The 15,905-nt window shown below is 36.0% G+C and overlaps 1 protein-coding gene across 1 annotated transcript; it reads right to left on the bottom strand.

Moving 5' to 3' along the window:
- Positions 1–150: 150 nt before the first annotated feature.
- Positions 151–13,756, bottom strand: LOC115227214 (ankyrin repeat domain-containing protein 1-like). The gene is made up of 7 exons (XM_036498566.1): positions 13,532–13,756; positions 12,578–12,623; positions 10,627–10,781; positions 9,625–9,661; positions 5,851–6,059; positions 4,046–4,220; positions 151–181 (listed from the first exon to the last, which is right to left on the bottom strand). The coding sequence occupies exons 1-5, from the start codon at positions 13,711–13,713 to the stop codon at positions 6,021–6,023; spliced, it is 459 nt and encodes a 152-aa protein (XP_036354459.1). The 5' UTR covers positions 13,714–13,756; the 3' UTR covers positions 151–181; positions 4,046–4,220; positions 5,851–6,020.
- Positions 13,757–15,905: the final 2,149 nt, after the last annotated feature.

The raw sequence follows: 15,905 nt of genomic DNA, 5'->3' as shown, positions 1-15,905 counted from the left end.
GCCCATGAGACAAACAGACAGATCATACAGTATTATTACCCAAATATTTTTGCTCGTTATATTCTGTCTACACATATGGCATCGTTTAGGTATCTTTGGGGGACAGCATTTCTTACACAGCGAAAGATGTTTACATGGAAAGAACGTCTCTGTGGCCACTTCGTCTTCACAAAACACACATCTGAGGAACAAAAACATGAACACATCCCATTAATAACATTCATTTATAACAAATATTACATTGTGTGCGTATTTACAGTAGAGAATATTATGAGACACCACAATTAAGCAATTACATATGGGCGAATTTGTGTGTATATAAATGCAGACACACAAACACACACACACACACAAAAATTATCTACGTGTGTTGATTGCATCAAAGCCCAGACTTGTTAGATTAAGCCTTTTACTGAGGCATGTGCATACTGTTTAGACTCTGATAACATTAAGTGTGAAAACCAAATTGCTTCTCGAACCCATCTTGTTTTAACACCCAATAGGCACCTGAAGTTACGTTTTATAATTACTTTGTCTCATGACTCAACACCAAATGGAAAACGTCCAAGAAACTAAACAAAACAATATATCCTTCACTATGAATCATGACAGGCTTAAATCTGGATACAAATAATTGCTTTTTAAATGCCCATATTTTATGTATCAAGATGCACCATTTTGATTCTTTGATTACAGTTAAACCTATTCCTTACTGTGCAATGGTGATTTAGTATGGCAAGCTGTATTTTGTTACACAAAGACATCAAATTGCTTCGGGGTTGGTGTGATGGTCTATGTCCGTTCAAGATTCGAACTGTCGCAATATATACATTTTGCAACATATAAGCACATTAACACTTCTGCTTGGAGCTCTTCCTCATCTTCCAAACTACAACTAACACAAACACTTTTTCCACATCCTTAGAAATGCATTCATGATAACAATCTCCAATCTTTTCATACATGTGGCTTCAATTACTGAAGGATTGACTGGGATGCCTTTCACTGTCCCTAAATACAACTTCTTTCGTTTTGTGTTGGATTCAAACTAGTCCCATGTAGTCATCTCTCCCACAAGAGATAACAAACTTTGGATCTGCTATTGACCACTGCTTCTGAAATTATCAGCCACCCTACCAAGATACACTTAACTCGCTCTAATCATTCTCTAACCTTGTCAATATTGTTGTTAATGGAAAGAAAGAAAAAACAACCAACATCTTCCAAACTTTTACTTGGTTTTACTGGACAATGCTTACCAGAACTCCTGTTCTACTGAGTTGCAGTGTTCTGACTGACCTCACGTTTATGATTCTGGAGAGATCTCACAGCAAATATTTAATCCGATGTGAGTCATATGCAAAGCATCGGAGTGCCACATAAATATGTCCAAGTGCTCAAAAGCGGAATATGACAGACCGTAGCAGCAGTCCACTGTGAGGAAAGATCAACAAACTGTTGAATGTGAATACGGATTACATAGAAATGAGAATTTTAAAATATACAACAGAGCATCCAACAACACGAAAAAAGGTGATTAAAATGGCTGCATTTGATTCGGACCAACACAGAGGGAAAAACCTGGATAGATTCCGGAAGTTCATATATTGAAAACCGGACACTTCAATCTCTTCAAAGTCAATCCCCAAGTCAGATTGTGAACCAACCGTTTAATGCAATGCTGGTATTTTTACCGTTGAAAATCTAAATGTACGATCTTCACTGCTATGGAGACTAAATTCCATCACATCTTTTGAATTTATTCCTGCAACAACTCTTAAAGCATTTGTGCAATTATTATATTTCCTCTTGTTTTGATGGTATTATTTATCCCAAATTGGCATCCTCTTTCTACTACACCAGGTTTTTTAGCCTATTCCAATTCAGCTTTACTAACTGTTACTCTGAATCAGAAGAACGTTGCTACTTTAATGCCCCTGTTTAAAAGGAGTGACCTTTCATCAAATGCTAATTACCGTCCAGTCAGTCTCACCATCAACTGCTAATTATCATCCAGTCAGTCCTTAGTCAGAAAGAATTCCTGGAACATTTGAAACTCTCAAAACTTGATTCATCCCTCATAATTTGTATTTACCTTTAAATTTAGTTACTTTGGCAACACATGGAACCTCTTGAAGACCTCATCTAAATCAAAAATAGGGTCTCATGGGCAGATGTTATCTATCCCTAATTCAAACTTTTAATTCTATTACCACACAAAAGAAATACGGTGAAGCTGTCTGCAATGGCATGAGTTCTAATTTTGTCAGTTCCTTCATTCTCAGGTGAGAGGAAGTTGTTACAGAACTAAGATAACATTCTGCACCCTATACAATCACATCTGAAGATCTGCATGGAACTATTCTTGGTATCCTGTTACTTCTTATACATATAAAACTACATTGAAAACCCCACAGAATCTGCTACACCTGACGCAATTTCATTGGTGTATTTAAAGGAATCATTGATCGACCAGTTTTTGACAAATTGTTCGCTCAAAATGTTCCTTCAAAACATGAAGCATGAAATAAACTGATATCCCTTGTTAGCTATCAGGACACTGCATTCTTCAAAACTTCCATATTTCCTGAAATTCCCTAACACTCTTTCCTGATGTACCTATGTCTTCTTTCTTTGATATAACTCTTTTACTGTTTCCCCCTTTCGGGTTGTTTTATTATATGTATCGTGCATCTACTTCTTCTAGCTTCCATTGCTGCCTGCCTTCTTTGACTAATTGCAGTTTTCTGTCCCCTATTTCGCCCCTTACAGTAACTTCAGCTGCGCTCTATAACATTATATTATTATTAAAACATTCACATAAACGATCATTTGTAAAAGTAGAGAAAATCTTCTGAGGCTTGTCAATTGAAAGAAACAATCTATATTTATGCAGACCAAAAATCATATCATCTGAACAATAGCGCAGGAGTAGATGTGGAAGTAGCTTGCTTACCAACCACATGGTTCTGGTTCAGTCCCACTGCATGGCACTTTGGGCAAGTGACTTCTACTATAGCTTTGGACTGACCAATGCTTTTGAGTGGATTGGTAGAGGGAGAACTGAAAGAAGCCCGTCGCATATATATATATATATATAATATTATAATATATATATATATATGTATGTGTGTTGTGTTTGGTGTTTGTGTGTATATTTGTCTGTCTGTGTTTGTCCCTCCACCATCGCTTCACACACCAATGTTGGTGTGTTTACGTTCCCGTAATCTAGCGTTTCGGCAAATAAGTACTAGGCTTACAAAGAATAAGATCTGGGGTCGAATTGTTTGACTAAAGGCAGTGCTCCAGCATGGCCGCAGTCAAATGACTGAAACAAGTACAAGAGTAATATTTGAATTTCAACAGACAAAGAAAGTTTTGTAAATTCACTGAGGGGGAAATGTGTCTGCTTCTTAAGTAGCAAATACAGAGAGATGTATGGCAAAGAAATTGCCAAACCTTATAAAATACGGGTGAAAGACGACTAAAACACTAGTAATGGTATATGTGTTACTTGAATTATTTACGTTTCCTGGCAGCTTTTTTTTCTATGAAGATATGTGGCAATATTCCATCAATATTTGCAGAAATATAATATATACACTGTTGGTGTGTTGTTTGTAGGTTATTTTTCTATGAAATCATTCTAATATTGACTGATTCGGACATAGAGAGTGAGAAAAAGATGTTGGTAGACAGATAAATTCCACTTAATTCTAAGTAACAGTTTCAAAATGGAATTCATTCACTTCATTATTTAGATCTATATTTTCCTATTGATCACAAATCTTTAAAATAGGGAACGAAGAGGGTAGTGGTGATGGACAGTGAAGTATAACTGGCAACACTACGAATCATGTGAATATCAAAATCATTTTCTTTCTTTGATCTCCTGACAACTGCATATTGTTTATTGTGTGGCCTTTGTCAAAAACACTAGCGACAGTATAATGTATTGGTAGAATTAAAACGAAATACATATAAATATGATTATATACAAAATAGAATGTACCGGTTTAACTGTTCATTGCCAGGAAATACTTACTGTGGTGGTAAACATGCTCTAATTTTTTTCTCAAATTTGGGTCCTTAATGAGGTCCAATGGTGTGTTATTGTTGTTGTTTTTATGGTGAAAGTCCGCTCCCTGACTGGCGAGATATCTCGCAACCACTACACCAGAGAGCATTTCCTTCTTTTTCAGGTTAAGGGCAGTGCAGCACTACAAATGATGAAATATAAAATGATGACAATATTACATAAATATTCAAAACAAATGCCCCTAATTACACAAAAGTTCATCTAAATTTACTCATAGGTTGTTTATCCACCAATTAAAGCAATTACAAAGTATTGAGTTCCTACATAATCTTTATTGAGTCCATTTCCCATTTTCATGTTTTTTACTTTATTTTCAACACTGAGACACCCTCTAAATATATTGTCATTACATTGAGCAGGACACCGTATTGATTAACATCAAGCTTATTGTTAATTAATGAGTAAATATTTACTTGTCAATCACAAATATCACAATATATTCAATAGAAAAATCAAATATAGGAGAACAAACCAACAAGAACCTATCTATATAATTGGCTTGATAAGGCGAGCATGTGGCCATAAGAAAGAGTATTGTATATATAAATATAACACAACATGAGAAGAAAGAACATAAGTTATATCAGAAACAAAACACCTATAACATAACAAAGTCAATACCACACAGACATGACCAAACATATCAATAATGTTTCCATAATTAAGCAAGAAGCATCTTTGAATGATGACGGTAAAGTAAGGAAGCAGGAATTAGTGTCAAGTCAGAAGTAATGGAGGAGTATTTTTAATCACGGACAAGTGAATTTTGGAAGAGGCGACTTGCAAGTCTACCAGATAGATGGAAGAGCATTGTAGACAATGAAGGAGAATATGTTTTAGATTAACAGAAAAAAGTACTTTGTTTATCTTAATTTTGAAAAATATAAGACTTATAAAAAACTGCTTCATTTATGAGATGACAGCAAAAAGTCCAGAAGTATTGACGTCCATACTGTTGATGACATCAGATAGCCGAATACAGTGAACGGGCTTTAAACAGCATTTTACAAGATATATACTCAAACTCAAAATCATTACTTGTGTGTGTTTGTCTGTGTGAGTGTGTGTGTGTGTGTGTGCGTGTGCGTGTGTGTGTGTGTGTGTGTGTGTGTGTGTGTGCCTAAGTACAGAACTTAAATACTGGAAAACTCACTAAGGACCATGCTTTATTGTATTCATTCTCTAGTGTCTTAACATTGAACAATGTTATGACATGTCCACAAGAAGTCAGTGGATTCATGTCGTGTACAAGAAGTAGGATAGAGAGCAGTTTCACTCAGAATTTTCATAGATGGACTGGATGTATTTACCATGGCACCAGCACTATAAGCTCAGACATCTCTTCTATCCTGCATCATTGTTAATTGAGAATAATATCTCCTCTATTAAATAGGCCACTTCTCCGTCACATTGTGATGGCTGTGTTTATATGGCCAACAACCGAGATGGGTCACCTCTCGACCGTGGTGAGACGACCTTTGGAGTGAAAGGAGATGGAATATTGTTTGTTACATAATATCACTCGGTCATAAGGGGAGACTGGGTCACGGAATGGTAATGGAGGATGGGGTTGATAGGGGAGAATTGATACATGACAACCAAAGCTTGTCTGTCTGTCTGTCTCTGTCTCACACTCACACAAAGGCTCACAAATGCACAAAATCACACAGACACAGACACACACAGACACACACAGACACACACACACAGACACACACGCATGTATATACACAAACAATTTAAAAACTTACTTCGTTTAGTAAATCCAAGGGTGCACCCTCGGAATTAAACTTTTCTGTTGCTATGGCTAGGTGCAAACAGCTGTTACCTTCACCATCAACAGCATTTATGCTTGCACCCAGGGCTATTAACAGGTGTGTAATTCCCAGGTGACCCCGGGAAACGGCTTCAAGCAATGGTGTCATTCTCTGATGTTCGGAATATCGAACTGAACTGAACCCTTTGTGGAGGTAAAAATAGAAAATGAAAATTTACATGAAAATCAGATGGATATCAATGTGTCATTATTGTCTTCTACTGTATACTTGATCAAACTGATCATGTACATTTGATGTTTGTCCGTAAAATCAACCTTCGTAAGATCCTCTAGATGTTGCTATGAGAATGTGTTCTAGACAGGATAAAGATGTCCTAAATAGATTCTTTCAGCTTAATCACCTTTTTCCTAACTTTAGTAAGTTTTTGGGGAGCTGAACACGATTGAACACATGATTAACGATCAAGACTAGTAAGAAGAATTTAAATTTCTAAAGTATACTTTTGATGTTGCTATAATTAATAAGAGGTTCATAAAACTTTTGAGGTGGTTAGTGTCCACCACCATGAAATTAATGCGTGTGCACACCACACATACACCAGAGACACACTCAATATAAATATAAATATATATATATATATATAAATATATATATATTATAGATATATATAGGATATATATATATATATATAGGGAGAGAAGAGAGAGATTTATATACATTACTGTTGGATATATAAATATATATGTTGAATGAGGAATATGTAAAATGAAGTTCACGAGAACTTTATCCATCACAACCATTGGTTGACCCGTGTTGCATCGATTCTTGCGGGTGGAGAGTTCTCGGTATCGCTTGGTATGTTGTTGTTGTCAGTAGGTTCTTGGATTATAGCATTATAGCCAACAACCTCCTGCAATATCATGCCAAGCGAAACCGAGAATATTTAGTGAGGTTTCTTCTGTAAAACAAGACCCAGATGAGATGCATCTGCACCGGAGGATGCAAACACATCCAATTGTACAGTATCCACCCACAAGGGTCCGATGCAAAATGGGTCAATACTCCATTTCCCAATCCCTCATTTGTACTAAAAACCCTGTGAAATTTCTGAGGTAGACTAAGTGACATTATATATCACTACGTGTGGTGTGTGTGTGCGCAGACATACATTCATACATACATACATACATACATACATACATACATACATACATACAACACACACACACATAATACACACTACATACATACATACATAGAGAAACTGTGCATATTTAGCTGTCCAGCGGATGTTGACGTAAGTGAAAAATAGAATATCTGGAAATAAACTGAATAACTGACATATCTATGTATATATATGTTTTGATTGTAGAAAAGATAAATCCGGAGAAGAAGCCACACTCTAAGATGTAGAGCAGCGTATATTTTAAAACTGGGGAAGGCCGGTTCCGGCATTACCCTTGTTTTCCGGTCCAAAAGGATTTAGCTTGCCTAGGACCTCTTCCAAATATGGAGGGTGGAAAAGCCCTTCACCTCATACACCTAATCACGTCCAATAGCTTTTCCAGCTGCATACGGGTGTATAGTTCGTTGGATGACGTTGGGATGTTATTGCTGGGTGTCCGAGGTCAAATTCTTTCATATTTATGGAGACCCGTGGTTTCAGTGAATATGTAGAAACGCTTCAATGGTGAGCTATTTAACAGAAACCACATGGTCACTGGGATAATCTCTTGCCAGGGAGCTGAAAGGATCGTTTGCAGAACACGTAAATCCCAGGCTTTTCCCCATCCATATTTTGAAGAGGTCTTAGGCTAACAGGGTCTTACGAAACCGTACAAGCTAAAACCTTTATGAATGGGAAACCCAGAGTAATCCCATAAACCACCCCCAATTTTAATATACATACATATATATGTATAAGTATATATATATAAGTATATATGCATGTAATGTATTATGACTGATTCCTTTTTGATATCTTACTAAATCTCCTTCTCTCTTCCATAAAAAACTGTTTTGTAAATTATTGTCTTCCATACATTAATATTTTGAAACAAAATTCTGTTCTTGTATATTATATGCATTGAGAATGGATGTAAACATATCTTCTATGAACTGAGTGCTTGTTATTTTATACCTGTTTTTACTTGTAAATTGTACGATGGGCACTGGTATGATTTATAACCTATACACTAATGCAGACATGTAAAGAATTTATCATCCACAAAAATTTCTGTGAAACGAATGTAACTGGTGACAGAAATATATTCATTTTATAATTTCTTACTTTATATGTATATATACGTGTGTGTGTATAAATATATACATATTCCTACGCATACACACACACACACCCATATATATATATCTGCATATATATATATATATGTGTATGTATGTATATATCAATACATATATATACGCACAGACACACACAGACATCTTTGTGTGTGTATGTATGTATATATATAGAGTATTCATCTTGTATGTTGTGCGTATACGCTTGTGTGTGTGGTGTGTGAGTGTCTTTTAGTCTTGACATCTGTGTGATTGATAGTTGTAAATGAGTGCCACGGTCATATAAGCAGTGTCTCTTTTTCCACATTTCCACCTGCAGGACATGTTTAGTTTCTTGGCAAATGTTAGCTTCCTTGAAAAGAAGAGGAGAAGGTTGGCGATAGGAGAGCATCCAGCTGCGGAAAATCTCCCCAGAAAATCTATCTGAGCCAAGCAAGTATGACGATTTTGATGATCTGTATATATATACATATATATATAATCTATATATATATATATATTACTAATATATATATATATTTATATATATATATACATACATACATATGTATATATATATATATATATATACATATGTATGTATGTTAATATATATAAAATATATAGTTCGATTGATAGATAGATAGACAGATAGACAAGAGAGAGCTAGAGAGACAGACAGACAGGCAGACAGCTAGACAGACAGGCAGACAGCCAGACAGCCAGACAGAGAGACAGACAGACAGATAGATAGATAGATAGATAGAAAGAAAGAAATAGCTAGACACACACATCCATATATACATGGTTGTAGTGTAAGAAGCTTTTTTCCCCAACAATACACTCTTCCACGTGAATCCCTCTACATGGAAACTCAGGCAAGTATATTCTACCCTTACCTAGGGCTGAACAAAATCTTGTTAGATGGATTTGGTAAATGAAAACTGAAAGAAGCTTCATAACAGGAGTGTGTCTATGTGTGTGCCTATGATGTGTGTGTGTGTGAGTTAGTGTTTGCATTTGTGGTGTGTTGTGTAGCGGTTCGGAAAAGAGGTGAGAGGATAAGTGATATGCTTAAAATAAAAAAAAGTACTGGGATCGATGTATTTGGCCTAAAAATTCGATGATGCCCCAGCATGGCCGCAGGCAAATGTCTAAAACAATTCATTTATATATATATATAAATATACATGATGTCTATTATATTTTGGTTCATCTCATAATGACCTTGTTTCATTTAAGATATTATTAAAGATATTATTATCAATGATGGTGGTCAGTTGGACTGTCAACACCGCTAATATCAACATCAACATGATCAATATACATTCCTCCACAAACACAAGGCTTTTGTAGTACATGTGATTAAATCCAGCCCCATTATTTTACTGGTACATTGGTAATATTTATATTATACAGATCAATAAAATGCTGGAGAGTGTATATAATATATATTTATTAACTAACCTGCTTCAGCATCGCACACACCACTTTATATTTTCGCCTGAAAGTAATGGATAAGTAAAGAAAAACATGAAAAGAACAAACATCACACAGCTTGAGATAATAGTTATTAGGTCATTAAAGAAAACAAATGTAATTAGGTCACAATAACTTAATTACAGCAATTATTACACACATACTCACACATATATTTATTCAATACACACTCTACACAATAGAACAATGATATATACACACCTGAGTAAACCCAGAAATGTAAAGACAGGAAAAATACTGCTGAAGAATTCTCACAGCTCATTAAACATGAAATTTAGGAAGGAAAGAAGGGCTACAGTAATCCTATGAACCAAAGTACATGACTGGTATTGTATTTTATCAACCTTGCAAAGATGGAAGAAGTTGACCTTGGCAGGATTTGAACTCTGAACGTAAAGAGTCGTAAATAAAATAACACAATTTATTTTCTTCAAAAGTAATAAGAAACAAGAACAGGAGAAAAGAAGGAAGACAGTTTATTAAAGGAACCCCTGGGTATTACTGGTACAGATTATATTGACCCCAGAGTGATAGTAAATATTCTGGTAGGATTTGAACATGGAACATAAAAGAGACAAATGTAAATACTGTAAGGGGATGATTCTGTATTTAGCCCAGGGTCGGAGTAAATAGGGAAACTACAAAGGAGAGAGAGTGAGGAAGAAAGAGAGAAAGAGAAAGTAGTTATAGATGGGATGAAAAGAAGAAGAGAGAGGATTTGAACCTGTGACGTTGAGGAAATGGAGAACACGAGTTGAAGCAAAGTGCCCAGTCAGGCAACAACATAACAATTGTGGTGATGATTAATTAATGAAGTAGATTACAGTGTTATTTCAGTGCGAAAGAGAGAAGAAAGACAATGACCCCATGGTGGGATTATGACATGAATGACTGAATGAAAAAGAAACAAACATTATTGAAAACATAAAAGAAACAGATTTGGATATTCCAGATCCAATGGGGACTTACTTCCGAACTGCCTTATGCAGTGGTGTGTCACCTTTGTTGTTCACAACATTGGCATCGATGCCATTGTGACCCAACAACAGCTCGACAGTGTGCAAGTGTCCCCGCGAACAGGCCACGTGCAGCGGTGTACGACCATCTTCATCTCGAGGATTAACCTGATAGAAGAAAAGAATAAAATCATTAAAAATGGTGTCTGAAAGGGGAGTCGGGTGTGTGTGAAGAATTAAAAGAAAACTCACAGAAAAAGAGAAGAGAAGAATGAAATTAATTAAACAGGTGAATGATTGGGGTGGGGAGTAGGTAATAGAGATTTCTATTGTATATACACACACGTGTATACACACATACATATGTACATATAAATATATTATATACAACCACACACACAACACACGCATATAGGATGAATAACTCAATAAATAAACACATAGAGCAGCAAAATGTGTGTGCGTGTGTGTGTGTGTTCGCGTGTGTTGTGTGTTCATAATTACATTTATTCTTTTATTCTTTCATTTGTGTCAGTCATGTGACTGTGGCCATGCTGGAGCACTGTCGTTAGTCGAGCAAATCGACCCCAGTAAGCCTTGTACTTATTTTATTCGTTTCTTTTGCAGAAACGCTAGTTTACGGGGACGTAAACACACCAGCATCGGTTGTCAAGCGATGTTGGGGGACAAACACAGACACACAAACACACGCACGTACACACAGACAAACATAACACACACACACATACACAAACTCATATGTATATATATATATATGTACACACACACACACACACACACACATATATATATAGATTTATACATATTTATATATATATACATACGACGAGCTTCTTTCAGTCTCCATCTACCAAATCCACTCACAAGGTTTGCTCAGCCTGGGGCTATAGCAGAAGACACTTGTACATTGTGCCATGCAGTGAAAATGAACCGGGAACCATGTGGTTGGTAAGCAAGTTACTTACCACACAGCCACACCTGCGCCTCTCTCTCACTACATATATATATACATACACATGTGTGTGTGTGTGTGTGTGTGTGTGTATGTAAATAGATCTTTTTTACTCTTTTGCTTGTTTCCATCATTTGACTGTGGCCATGCTGGAGCACCGCATTTAGTCGAGGAAATTGCCACCAGGACATATTATTTGTAAGTCTAGTACTCATTCTATCGATCTCTTTGCCGAACCGCTAAGTTACGGGAGCGTAAGCACACCAGCATCGGATGTCAAGCGATGGTGGGGGACAAACACAAACAAATGCATATATACATATATTTTCTGAAATCCATCCCTTTCAATGTCTTAATCAACAATTATCTCTGGAGTTGTGATTGGTTTGAAACTAATCAATTGCTTCCGTTTTCTTAACATAATAGTCATCGAAAATCAATGATTATCATAAAAAGTAGGAAACACCAGCTGGGCTCAGGAAGTATATATATATATATATATATATAATATATATGGAGTGTGTGTGTGTGTGTGTTTGTGTATACATGGGCTCAGGAGTATGATATATATATATGTGTGTGTGTATATATATATATATATATATATATATATAATATATATAATACATACATACATACATGCTAATATAGGATGAAGTTTATTTTACAGAAAAAATATTCCATCAAAAAATGTGGCAGCATATTAAAATAATTTTACAGTTAAATTATAAACAACTTATAAATATGGGCTAAAGAAAAGTATTTCAATGCCAATTTGCTGATAACAACTTTTAAATCGTCAATTTCTACATATTATTTACTCGCTACAGAAAAAAAAAACACGAAGAACTGAAATCGGGGAAAGCCGGACGATAGAATGTTTTTTAAAAAGTTCGTTATTTCTATATTGAATCAATTTCGGAATTAATCTCATAATAGATTCTTTCCCTCTTCAGTAGAACATACGAAAGGATATAAATAAGATACTTACGTCACAACCCCGAGATAGTAAGATCTCCACAGAATGAGGTCGATCACTGAGAGTAAAAGATAGAAACATTGACTAATTTACATTAAATATGAAAATATTTTGGCTTGAGACGAAACATCATCGTCATCATCATCACCATCATCATCACCTGCAATATTATCATCAATATCATGTTCATCAACATCATTACCATCATCATCATTGCCACCACCTCCATCATTGACATAATAATCATCATCATCATCATCATCATCATCGCCATCATCATCATCACCCTCATTGCCAACACCATCATCATCATTATCATCTTCAACATCTCAACATCATCAAAATCAATATTATCATCATTCATCACCACTATAATCATAATCATCATCGGCATCATCAGTCATCGTATAATCATCATCATCATCACCATCATCATCATCATCATCATCATTATCATGATCATGATCATCATAATCATCATCATCATCGTCATCATCACGATAATCATAATAATCATCGTCATCATCATCCACATCATCATCCACATCATCACTATCATCATCATCATCATCATCATCATCATCATTATTATCAACATCTTCATCATCATGGTCGTCATCATCAACGTCGTCATCATGACCATCATCATCTTAAACATCACCATCATCGCCTCCATCCGCATCATCACAATCATCATCATCATTATTGTCATCATCATCGTCATCATCATCATCGTCGTTATCGTCATCATCATCATCGGGATTGTTATGATCGAATAATGACTAATGAATTGGATCGATGACTAAAGAGAAGCTTGTTGTTGTTGTTGTTGTTTGCTAGTCTGCTGTTGTGCTGTTGTCCCACTGCAACTACTCTGGCCTCTTTGGATATTGAACCTGTGTCTGCAATTGCAACAAATTTACAAACAAAAACACATCTGCAGATTTTACTTGATTCTCAACTTACCCAAACACAGCCATATGTAAAGCTGTATTACCCCATTGGTCTTTTACTCCCACTTTTCCTCCTGCTGCTATCAATATTTCGATGATTCTTCTATCGGCGCCCTTATAACAGGCCAACATTAAAGGAGTTGTTCCATATTCATTAATAGGTTTATTAATCTGTAATGAAGAAAGTGAGGACATGTGAAATAGAGAAATTCCATTTTCTCTCTCTCTCTCTCTTTCTCTCTTTGTTCTCACTCTCTTTCTCGTTTTTTTCCCTCTTTCTCCTCTTCTTCTCTCTCTATCTATCTCCCTCTTTCATTTCTTTCATTCTCTTTCTTTTCTCACTTTCTCTCTCTTTCCCTTCTCCTTCTCTGTCTTTCTTTCTCTTTCTTTCTCCATGTCTCTTTTACTCTCTCTCTCTCTTTCTTTTCTCTTTTCCCATTTTCTTTTTCTCTCTTTCTCGCTCTCATTTCCTTCCGCTTTCTCTTTTTCTTTTTTCTCTTATCTTTCTCTTTCTCTATTTCTCAATTTCTCTCTTTCTCTCTCCGTATCTCTCTCTCTCTTTCATTTCTTTCTCTTTCTATTCTTACATTCTTTCTCTTTCCCTTCTTCTTCTCTCTCTTTCTTTCTCCCTCTCTCTTTCTACTCCCTCTTTTCCCTCTCATTCTTTCTTCTTTCTCTCTCTTCTCTCCATTTTACTTTCTCTGTTTCTCTCTTTCTTTCTCCTTCTTTATCTCTTTCTCTCTCTATTACCTTTTTTCGTTCTTTCTCTCTCTGTCTCCTTCACTATTCCTTTTTCCTTTTCTCTTTCACCCAACCTTTTTTTTTTCATCTCTCTTCTCTTTTACTTTTATCTCTTTCTCTCTCTCTCTTTCTCTTTCTGCTCTCTTTGCCTTTTCTATCTTTCTTCCTCTTTCTCTTTTACTTGTCTCTCTTTCTTTGATGCCCTTTCTCCTTTCCTTTACTCTCTCTCTCTCCTCTTTTCTCTCTCTTTCTTCTTCTCTCACTCTCTCACATTTTCTTTTCTATCTTTCACTCTCTATGTCTCTTACTCTTTGTTTCTCTCTTTCTCTCTCTTCCTTCCTCTCTCTCTCTTTTGTATCTTTCGTCATCTCTCTCTATTTCCCACTCTCTTTTCTCTCCTATATTCCCATCTTTCCCTCTCTGTCTCTTTTCTCTTCTCTCCCTCTCTTATTCTTATCTCTCACTTCTTTTTCCCCTTTTCCCTCCTTCTTTTTCCCCCCCTCTCTTTTTCTCTTCTCTCCTTCTCCCCCACTCTTTTACCTTTCTCTCCTGCTTTACTTTTCTCTCTTATTCTATTCTCTCTCTTTATCTCTCTCCTTTTCTTTTACCTCTTTCTCTCTTTCTTTCCTCTCTTCCTCTTTCTTTCTGTTATCTCCTTTCTCTGGCAATTTTTCTCTTCTCTCTTCCTCTCACTCACTCAATTTCCTTTTCTCTCTCCTCCTCCCTCTCCTCTCTTTTCTTTCTGTCTCTTTGTCCTTTCCTTTTCCTTTTTTTTTCTCTCTTTCTTTCTCTCCCTTTAAGGGACTCGCGGTTTTTCTTTTTCTCTCTCTTTCTTGCCTTCTCACTTTCTTTTCTCTCTTTCTCCCTCTTTCTTTTCTCCTCCTCTCTTTTCCCTTTTACGTATCCTTTATCCCTCTCTTTCTCATTTCTCTCTTTCAGTGTTTGTGTTTCCTCTTTCTTCCCCTCTCTCCCATTTTCTCTCTTTATTTCTCACAGTACCTTTTTCTTCTCTCATTTTCCATCTTTCTCTCATCCTCTCCCTCTTTCCCTTTACTATTCTCTCTCTCTCCCTCTCTGCTTCTTTTCTCTCTCTTTTTATTTTCTGGTTTTCTTTCTCCCTATCTCTCTTTATATTTTCCTTTTATCCCTTTCTCTCTCTATTTCCTTTCTCTCTATCTCTATCTTTTTTTTCTCTCTTTCACCGTTTCTTTGTCTGTTCTCTCTCTTACTCCCTCATTTCCTCATTTGTCTTTGTCTTCCTCTCGTTTTCTTTTTTTCTCTTCTCTTTTTTCTCGCTCTCTCGCTTTTTTCTCCTTCTTTCTCCTTCTGTTTTCTTTTTATATCCTTCTTCCGCTCTCTAACTCTCTTTTCATTTCTTTATTTCTCTCTTTCTTCCTTCGTTTATTTCTCTTTTCTCTCTCTCCCTTGCTTCTTCTCTTTCTTCCTCTCATTTCTCTCTTTTCTCTCTCTCTTTCATTTCTCGCTCTCAGTGTTTTTTCTCCTTCTTTCTCTCTCTCGTTTTCTTTTTATCCTTCTTCCTCTCTCTCACTCTTTCATCCTCTCGTTTCTTTTTCTCTCTCTTTCTTTTCTCTGCTCTCTCACTTTTTTCGCCTTCTTTATCCCTCTCGTTTTCTTTTTATCCTTCT

This window comes from Octopus sinensis, unplaced genomic scaffold (assembly GCF_006345805.1).
Source record: "Octopus sinensis unplaced genomic scaffold, ASM634580v1 Contig02045, whole genome shotgun sequence".
NCBI lineage: Eukaryota > Metazoa > Mollusca > Cephalopoda > Octopoda > Octopodidae > Octopus > Octopus sinensis.
This window is presented reverse-complemented; position numbering and strand designations above follow the sequence as displayed.